Source organism: Echiichthys vipera (genome assembly GCF_963691815.1).
Source record: "Echiichthys vipera genome assembly, chromosome: 1".
Classification (NCBI taxonomy): domain Eukaryota; kingdom Metazoa; phylum Chordata; class Actinopteri; order Perciformes; family Trachinidae; genus Echiichthys; species Echiichthys vipera.
The window spans coordinates 10255445-10266046 of record NC_139826.1 but is presented as its reverse complement, the minus strand read 5'-3'; the positions used below and the strand labels follow the sequence as shown (position 1 = coordinate 10266046).

General features: G+C 42.7%; 1 protein-coding gene across 1 annotated transcript in view; it reads left to right on the top strand.

Annotated features, from left to right (window-relative positions):
- Positions 1 to 1246: 1246 nt before the first annotated feature.
- Positions 1247 to 10602, top strand: part of adamts18 (ADAM metallopeptidase with thrombospondin type 1 motif, 18) — a 67406-nt gene continuing 58050 nt past the window's right edge. The window contains exons 1-2 of the mRNA XM_083918866.1: positions 1247 to 1304; positions 3983 to 4296. Coding sequence (XP_083774992.1) covers positions 4003 to 4296 — 294 coding nt within the window. The 5' untranslated portion in view covers positions 1247 to 1304; positions 3983 to 4002. The remainder of the gene's footprint in view (positions 1305 to 3982; positions 4297 to 10602) is intronic.

The window sequence follows — 10602 nt, the reverse complement described above, 5'->3', positions numbered from 1 at the left end:
GTTTCTCCCTTTGAGAGAAAGAGTAGCTCATGTTCCCATATATTGACTGAAGTCTCCTCAGCCATGGAAATAACATATAAGAATTCTTCATTTGGGAGTTGATCAGAGTTACTTTCCATCACTGCTACTTCTAACCACCGACAGAAGCAGAAAATACAAGAACAATACAACAGTTGAAGGTGCATTATTGTCTGTTGCCTGTTGTTTATGTCTTTGTTGTTACACTTCTTTTAAAACAAAAGAACTGTAATAGTCACGTGCCTGGTGTGTATAAACTCACCTCACTTCTGCCACTGTAAAGAAAGAAACCACACAAACCAGTAAGTCAGTGCTTTTCACGAAGCTTTCAGATTAGAGATTTACGAGCGGTACATGAAGGCAGCAGTAGTCCTGCCGCTGCCAAGAGGAGAATCTCTTTTCCTCCTCTGTTATCTATGCGTGGTAAATGATGCTGCGCGCTGATTGGCTGCTGTCCGCTGACTTGTGCTCCATCCTGCTCGCCGACTCTCTCACACAGAGCCCGAGCTGAGTGCTCAGTCAGCGCTCCTCCCGGTGTTCCCCGACACCGCTACACACCGCTTCTCCTCACACACATACACAAACACACACACTCATGAGTGCGCGCTGCGTTTGTGCGCACCACCGGCTGCTGCAACCTGTCGACTTCACCTGAACGAGCAAAGCGGGGGAACAGAACCACTTAACAATGCGTGCATATTGCATTATGCGATACCGCAGGTTAATACTACTTTTGCGCTCTCTTAGGAGGTAACGGGGGAGGTGTAAGCTTGCATGCCATCACCATGGATTGCCTTTTTCTTCTGATATGGACTTTACCCATCCCGCTGGTCGGCTGCACCTCAGTCAAGCTCCTGTCCACCCTCTTGTCCTGGAATATTATCAAGGCACGTGACACTTCATTAAAACACTTTTAAATCCACCACATGCACCAATCTAGTTTAGGACCAAAACAAACAAACAAACAGTTGTCGATTTTTCAGCATGACATGTAAAGAACAAAGTTGTGTCTGGACTGCTTAGGTCATTGGTCGTGGTGAAAAGTAAGACAAGTGATTGTCATCCCAAATTAAACCCGAGTGCAACCACAGAGGAACTCCATTTATCATCTGTTAGCTTTCCTTTTCCCCCCCAGTGCCTGCAACCTGTTGCTACCTGTCCATTTGTTTATTTCTAGTACATACTTACTTTTTTTTTTTTGCAGACGCTGCACATTTACTGCTCACACACCTCCCACACCGTTACGGCCAGCTATTCTTCCAGCGAAAGCCACGGATTAAATCACGGTGAGTGCTTGTCTTTTGATGGATGGTTCCTCCAGCTGGCTTGAGTCCACGTTTGTAGAAAGAATGTGAGTAGACTATAATAGCTAAAATGGTAGTTATGTGCTTAGTTATTGTACCAGTGGTTCCCAAAGAGGGTCTTGAATGGAACAGTTAGTAATGTTACAAAATCTTTGTCAAACAGGGTGCTTATTTGGTGAATTTGTTAGGGAATCCCCGTTTAGGTCTATTACCTGACACTGCTGCAATGGCTGTGGAGGCACAGGGGATTCCCTCAGGTCTGCTTTGACCCATAGAAATTAAGGAAGAAGGTTAAGATGACTTACATACTGTATACTAGATTTACAGAGTGGTGAGTGAAGGTGGACTTTTTGTGAAGAAAGCATTCTAAATGTCCCAGCAGGGTTCAAGTAACATACAGAAAGTCAGAGCCTTTGTGAAATGGACAAGGCTGAAAGAGAGAGGAAACAACGAAAAAACTGTATACAGATGTTAAAGTTGACGTATTTTGTTGCTCTTCTGTATTGAAATAGTTAGTAGATAAATCGTTTTAGCATTTTATTTGACTGGAACACCATGACAACTGCATGAAATCATAACATCATACATTCACAACCTCTGGTTCTGAAAATATTGACCCATATCTGATATGCATGGAAGTATGATGTTGGTGCTATGGCTTCTGTTAAAAGCCATCTGTTATCCATATGAAGTGCTCTGCTCTGAGCAGCAGCTGAGCGCTGAGGACTCCGACACAAGCTTGTCATCTTAATGACAGGCGACAGATGTGTTTAGATGTTCGTGGTGGATGTTGTGTTTCTACATGCATTACTTGATATAACTGGCTATTGAGTTGTTTTGAGCGCAACTATGATGTAGTTTGATTTATTTTTTTTCAACTATCTAAAATTTCAACAGTAATTGCCATGGAGCACATATATGGCTTTCTTGAGGTGTAAAACAGTGTCTCCACCAACGTCACCTTTACAGCGATAAAACCACAATGCAAAGCAACCGCAAGCTTTTTTTTTTGAGAATTCTGTTTATTCATTTTCAGCATTCACAGTATAACAAACAACACAAAATAATAACATTGTCAAAACAAGAAGTATTATATTTTTTATCTAACATACATACAGAAATACAAACCGCTTCTCTCTCTCATGTAGAGACAGGGCCTACAGCAACCCTAACACTCCACAAAACAAAGATAGCAAAAATGAAAAATCACTACAAAGACTCTGTCCTTTGAGAGAGATCTTTAGAATCTTCCAGAGAATCAGGTCTGGACATTGCTTGGAGTTTCCCTTTCTCACATGTAGTACACACAACAGTAGATTCTCATTGTCAGACACATTCTCACTCGTTGCGTGCATTTACATGTGGTTTAAAAACTTGATTATATTTGGGTAAAGGGCATACTCTAGGTTCTCAAACACCATGTAAGCACCGGTAAAATCGTTCTCATACCCCGGTTAACAGATCTAGATAACTTCTCCAATACCCTGATTATTCGTGCATGTTAACAGCCTTCCCGGATTATTATTGGGTTTTGCGTCTGTGCATGCTCCGTCCCCCCTCCCCACTCTGCAGCAGTGGTTTCTGAACCGGAAATAGAATAAAACAGGAAGCACTGGCGCCATAAACAACGGGAAAAAACAACAACAATATAGAGTTGCCTTAAAGCCGAGGGAGGACTTTGCCATGGAAAGTAACAGCACTACCAAGAAGACCCGTTTCTTTCGTAATTCTGTCCAAAAGTTGGCCATTTTCCCCCGGCTTGTGATTTGGTCAAAGGTGAACTGGAATAAATGCCGTAATCCTACCAGCTGTATGTTGCCGGCGCGCCACCTACTGTACCAGAGGTCAAGTTACCCCTGTCATTTTCCCATTCAACTCCCCTTCATGTATATGTGGGGAACTTCAATAATTCGATTATTCCCTTAACCGGGTAATGGATGTGCATGCAAACGCACTGACTGAAAATACTCTGTTTGGTTAAAACGAGGGGTGGCATTTGCAGAGTGTGTAGGAAGCAGGACATGACTCAGACTATACTGAAGTCATGATTTAAGCAACCGAGTTTCTTTAGATATTCTCGATGCTGTCTCTGTGGATATCACAATTCTTTTCCAGTCTTTTATTACGGTTTCGGCAAGTAATGTCAACAACACGCCCATTTGCACGCAGTGAATTCCCCGCATAATGAGCTGCTCTGTTCACACATGTATTCTCATTAATGGGTTCCGTGATCTCTTTCAAAATATCACATTGTATTATTGCTGTTAAACGAAAACACATATTTGACTGTGACGGTTAAGTTTAAGCACCAAAATGACTGTTACATTATCAGTTAAGTTTAGGCAACAAAACGATTTGGTTAAGATTAGTAAGATTAGAAAAAAAGTGATTTGGCTTAGTACTTCTGGGACGCAAATGTCGGTCCCCCGGTCGAGAGTCCTATGTTTTGGGACCCATCCACCAACGCGATCCTCCCCCTTACGGAGAGGAAAGGGGTTATTTGTGAAAGGGCGCGTACATCATGGAAAATGTTGGAAGATGAAGCAGTTTGTTAGAAAGTGTGTATGCCAAAGATCACAAATCAGTCACAATATAACTCCTGGAAAAGTATTTAAGTTGGCACTCTCATGTGACTTCCATTCCATCCCATTTCTCCTCAGACTATGTGTTTGTCACCCCCATGGAGGTGGACTCTGAGGGAGGATACCTGACCCACGATTTGACCAGGCGAAGTCATCGCAGCAGGAGGTCCCTCTCTTCTTCTCTGCACTACCGGCTCTCTGCCTTCGGGCAGGACATGCACCTTGACCTGCATCCGTCCTCTGTGGTCGGCCCAGGGTTCACCGTGCAGACGCTCGGCTCAGATGGCATTATCACAGTGATAGGTGAAGAAGGGTTTCACCACTGCCTGTATCAGGGACTTATTCGTAACCTGTCGGCCTCCTCGGCAGCCATATCGACGTGCTTTGGACTGGTAAGTGTCTGCCAATAACTTCTTAGTTCTTGGTTGCTTTTTTACTGTAAATTGATAACATGGTTGTCTCCTAAGTGGATTACAGGATTTCTATGTGGTATGAGAAAATGCATTGTCCCATGGGTTGATTAAACCTTTCCAAAGAAGTTTAAATCATCTCAAACATGCTAATAGGAATGTTTGGACATTTGGGAAATAAAAAAGCTCTTATCCAACATACAGTATTTTGTGCTGCCTTATAAACCCTTTGTCCTCTAATAATTTCATTGTTTTGATGCATCACTGTCTGCACAATGCAGAGCTTGGTAATATTGGTGAAATGTAACATGACGTCATCACCCATGAGTGTATAAGCATCAATTTCTTGTGCTTTTGTGAGGCATTTCTTTGAAAGTTGGGAAGTTGGGAGGAGTGGAAAAACAGAATGGACGGATGAAAGGAGAGGAGAGAAATGTTACACTGCTGATGGTATAGCACATAAAAAGGCCATAATTCTGTTGAACTGTTTATTGTGGTGCCAGCCCACATGACTAACACACCCAGTATATTGATCAGAGAGGATCTGCTTAGGAAGATTAGATTGACTTATTCTTTAACCATCAGTAATTCCTGCGAGAGCTAATTTTGTTAACTGGTTGCGGACAGAGCATTTACGGGGAAAAAAACATTGATCCACAGTCTAGCTGGCTCACGAGTCCAACTGTTCCCACCAGCACTAATTGTATGACTACAAGTGGAGGACCGGTTGTGTGGCCTTGTGGAAAAGTGTCTTCATCACATTTTCCATGTCATTGCCTTTTGTTTATGTATCTATGCTAAATTTTGGTCACTGCTTTTTCCGGTTTTCCTTAGTCACTACACCTACTACGCTAAATGGATATTAGAATAAATACCTAAACATTTTGGGAAATTTGCATTCATTAACAGACTGAGAAGAGAAACAGACTCAGACTCTCAGCCGGAAAAACAAACAAACAGAAGCAAAGCTTTCTATTTGGATTTTTTCCAAGTTTAACAAGGACAAAACATTAAAATACAATATTTCCACAGACTGTTCTTTATGCTCATCTGCACTAGAATGAGCATTAAGTGTACTGCACAGACTGTGGCAGTGAAAAGTTATCTTTCCACGAAGACAGAAGACATGTGGGGTCATTAAAATACCTTGAACCTGCTGTTGAATAACAGGTAAAAAAGTAAGACTTTTCCTCTAAAGTTTACATATAAGCAACGTTAAAGCTAACGTAAGTGGTGCTGAGGTCACAAATGGGGCCAGCCTAGCTAGCAGCTAGCTTCCAAAATTGTTAAACATGTACATAAAACAAATGTAAAACAACATATTGTGTTTTCAGGGTGTTAGGCGAAGTGGTGTAACTAGATGGTGTAATGCTAGATAGAAATGCTGTGTAGAAGTTCTGAGCGGACGCATACACTGTCAAGAATAGCAGCAACGTGTAGTTCAATAAAAAACGGTCACTTTTACAATTCTGTTGTGTTGTTGGCATATTTTTTTTCAATTTGAACAATTCAATTCAATTTTATATCAAGCTCTGTACTTCTCAGACTTAAACAATCAATAGGGAACTCAAAGTGCTTCCTGTTTCACACTGTTAAAAGAAGTTAAATATGTGGGTGTCTGCCCTGTGATTCAGATCTGCACCAAAATCAATTGAGTTTTCCCTTGGCATATGCTGCACACTTCCATCAAGCTTCATGAAAATCATGCCAGTAGTTTCTTTATACTGTTGATTAACAGAGCCAAACCATTACCTCCTTTGTTTGTTGAGGTAATAAATCCCAAACTTTCTACGACCTGCTGACTTGACTCTGAGTAAAACCCAGTTAGAGAATTGATGATATCAGAAATGCTATGTTTGTGATTCAGTAAATGGACTTTGATTTGAGTAAGCTCTTCACATTCAAGGTACAGATATTTTTCCACCATAGGGCAATTAGAAGATCCTCTGCTTTCATTTGTGGTTTATGAGGTGCCTCGACCCTCTGGACCCAAACCAGCACACATACATTCCTTGTCACATCCCACACCAGCCTGGACCAGATGGACACACTACACCTCCATAAAAGCCATACCTCCATTTATCATCCAGGCTTCAAACCTCCTCTTACCTCCTCCTTCTGTGCCTTCCCAGCTCTTTTGTCCCCTGTTTGCCCTGCCTCTACATCTCTTCTTGTTTGCAGCAATTAAAGCCAGGGTGAAGTTTGAGCCGCCTGGCTGGCACTGCTAATCTTCGCATTGTCCCTTTCATTAGGCTAGCTCCCACTCACAATAACACACAACTGACCCGTCCTCTTAAAAGCGCTGCAAGAACACAATGTGATTGGGTCATGATCGCATTTGAATGGGCTGCGACAAACACTTTGATCTATTTTTTACTCCTCACAAGCTTTTGCCTAGTTTTCTGTGCAACCCCAGGCCTTGGACTCATGTTGTAATATCTCTGGCAGATTGCAGTATTGTTACAACAATGAAAGATGGATAAATTAAGGGAGACAGAATGACAAGTGCGTCAAAAGTGAACTATTGGTCTCTTCCTCCTGTCTCTGTCTCTTTTTCTTAGTGCGCACTCACACTTGGCCCAGATGATCTGTGATTGCCCCCCCTCCCTCCTCCCCGGCGGCCCAGGCCCGCTTGAACTCACATTACTTGAAATGATCCGGGCCTCAGCACGAGATTTTGTTTTGTCCAACTGTTTTTGAACATTTTAATCTGACCAAATCTGCAGTAAACACTCCACCATCAGAACACCGCAAACCCTTCAGCTGCATCTTTTTAAATGTCTGTTGCGGGGAACAGACGTATATAAATAGTCTCAAGACTGCAGTCTGCTCGTGCTCGTACATGTGCACTTGTGCTTTACTAAAGACCACCTCTCTCAACCAGGCTGCGACCAGGAAGTGTACAGTGCTTAAGCTTGGTACAGTTGTACTCGCACTGGTCAAACGAACTAGATATTAGCCGTGAATCATTCTTGGGCAGGGTACGGATGGTAAGTGTGAATGTGCCCTTAGCGCATCAGTCTGTCTGTATGTTGTTAGACTGCTGTGATGCTTAGAACAACGAAATCAGTTGACCCTCTTGTTCTCTACCCAGAATATTTGGATTAAGTACAAATGAGGAAAGAGCCATCCAAGCCTGCTTGATGCAGCGATGGGCTCGAGAAAGAGATTAAGGTGGGATTATAAGCAATGGTAAAGAAGAAGAAATCAGAATGAAGAGGAATACGACAGGGAAATCTGTAGAAACACAAGCATGAAATAATGAATGAGAAGTGAGCTGGGTTGGGCTGGGAGCACAGCACCACAGAGAGAAAGTGTTGTGTAAGAATAATGTGAATTCGCCAATTCCTGGGGTGGAAGCTCCCACGGAGGCTGGATGGTCTCTTTATAGAGAGTTGGAGAGATGGACTGTTTGTATTAAAGGGCTTTGGAGGAAAAATGGGGTGAAAGCAAAAGAGGGGGAGAAAGATACAAAAAAGAGCTTCCTCGTACTTCATGTCATTGCCTCCTTTCAGCAAAGCCGAGGAAAAAGGAGAAAAAGGAAAAGGAAGTGTCTGAAATAGGGTTTTTGGAATTGACCCTGCCTGTTAACAGCAGCAGAGGTGTCACCACCAGCTACTGGGCCAAACCTTCTTTAAACATTCACCCTGGCCCAGGCCAAGCAGATGGAAGGAGGATTCAGCTGTAAATGAAGAACAGGGCGAGATGGTATTAAGAGCAGGGCCGGTTATATGGATGGCTGACAAAGAGGGATTTTCTACTGTAAATCCCCATTAATTGAACATGGTGTTATTTGTTGCTTTTTAATTATTCCCTCTCTGTCCTTCCACGCTCATGTTTTCGAGTGAAATTAAGTTGTTGGTCTCTTTTGCATGTGAGATGAAAGGATGTCGTTTCAGATGTAATGCTCTCTGATTTAAAAGGGGAGTGAAGTGGTGGTGGTGGGGGTGGGGCTCTCCTCTCTCTTTCTTCTTTTGAGGGCTTCTCATCTGAGGTCGTTTTGCTGGTTGACCCCAATCCTCTCTGCTCGTGTATACGGGGGTGGGTGGTTGAGGAGGTGTCAACCTGGACTCTCACAGGTCCTTAGTATGTGGTGAAGGTTCAGAGCTGCTCACCACTCGTGTGAATGCTGAGAAGAGAAGTGATTTACTGTTCCCCTCTGTCCTTCGAACCCCTTCCCAGGATAGGATTCTGCTCTCTGGGGTGACGAGGGCAGATCTGAGACCTGCACTGCCAAGCCTGTGCTGGTGCCTGTGAGAAAAATAGTCGCCGAATATAGCGTCAGAATGTAATCTTGTATTTTTGTATTTTGACACTTGTTTGCAGCTTTTTAAAGAATGAATGACGAAGTACAGTAGAAAGACAAATAAGTGAACAATTAAAATTGTGAAAATACACCGTAGGATTTGCATTGATTTAAGGCTGCCTGATTTTAGAATATAGATGTGTTGAACTGATCGAAATTCAAAGTCAAATTTGTTTTTGAATAATTTAATAATTATTTGGACTACATATTTCATAAAATAGCAAATTATTATCCATCACAATTTACCAAATATGAAGATGACATTTTGAAATTGAAAATGGTTTAATCGTTGATTGAACATCCATGGAAATGTATTGGAGTAAATTGCATACTTTTGCACTGTTTAAACACATGGCTAAAGATGCTTTGAAGAAAGTCTGCCCAGCACCACATTTTTTCACTTAACCATATCTGAAATATTTTTCCCTGCAGATGTCAGCATCTGAATTTGGGATATGTTTATTCAATTGTCGGTTAGCTATGCAACCACATCTAAGACTCATGGACGATGTTATAATTTGCATATAGCATTGACTGCGTAGGCTTTAAGAAATACACATGTTGCAACATTTTTTAAATTGAACTGTATGACTGCTTTAAATAAGACCTTAGGTCATGACATTACTGAAACATTTGAGCGTTGGATACAACCCACGCCAGGATGGCTGTTCACATTGTGGCGGAGCCGACCATGACCTATACTGTGACCTTTCCCAAGCCCCTGCAGGCAAGGTCAGAGGTTAGGCTCTGTGGAAACTGAGCTCTTGTTCATATTGACCAATAGGTGCAATTCAAGAGATCAGTTTCCCTCATAGCTGACTGTATATCATCATCTAGAGACTAAATTTATCATGAGACGAGATACGTCGGGATCTGTCAGACTCTGATTTGGCTCAGCAGGCAACATTGATGGATTGATACATTTTTTCAACTTAGCCATGTACTGTACGTATTTGACTGGCTTCTAAAAACAAAATGACCAAGACAATCAGAGAGAACACAGAGTGCACTTTGTCAATGTGTCAGGCCACACATACACAAGTATTTTTATAAACAGAGCTTTCCCCTCCTTCGTTCATATCCTGATGAACGCTGTTTAAAAAAATCTATGTCCAAATGAAATCACAAAAACACATTTAAGCACTGTCAAGAGGATGCCAAACCCACAGGTGGTGATAAAACACTGACCTTAAAGCTACCATCACGCAAAGAAGAAGAAGTTAGCCAATTAGAGGCCTAAAAAAACAGTCTATGGGAGCACTCACACTATCCGCCCCAAACCGTTTGTACTCACACTGCCTGGGCCTCGCGCGAATGCTTCTTGCCTATACTTCATCACGCCGTAACACATCACACGCATTGATTGACGTCATCGCAATGCGTCGCTTTGTTTTAAAATCTTTCCATAGACCTCGGAGTTCTTGTGCGTCTTCGCCGACTGTTTTTGAATATTTTCATCGACCAAATCTGCAGTAAACACTCCACCACCGCATCACACCAACGTGAACCTTTTGCCGCCATTGATTTAAATGTCCGCGCATGGTCCGTCTTTTTTTTTTTTCTATGTCTGAACAGGCGCACATAAAATGACGTCAGAACCGCCGTAGACCTCATGCTCGTACACGTGCGCATGCTCGTGCTCGTACATGTGCAAACGGGCTTTACAAAAGCCCACCTCTCCCAAACGGTCCTTGGCCGGCAAGCGGGCCGCAGCTAGGCGCGGTACGGTTGCACTCACACTGGTCAAACGAACGAGACTTTACCCGTGGATCCTGTTTGGGCACGGTAGGGATGGACAGTGTGAGTGCGACCTATACCGGAAGTCCCCCTTAGTCCAATGGTGCTTTGATTGCTCTGTAGTGCATTCAGACACCTCTGTTCCCCCTCCTTATAGTGAAAGAGTAACTGTACATTAAGTCCTATCAGCAGTTAGTATTTTGGCCACGTCCGCCATTACATGAAATGCCGCCTCATTTGTGACG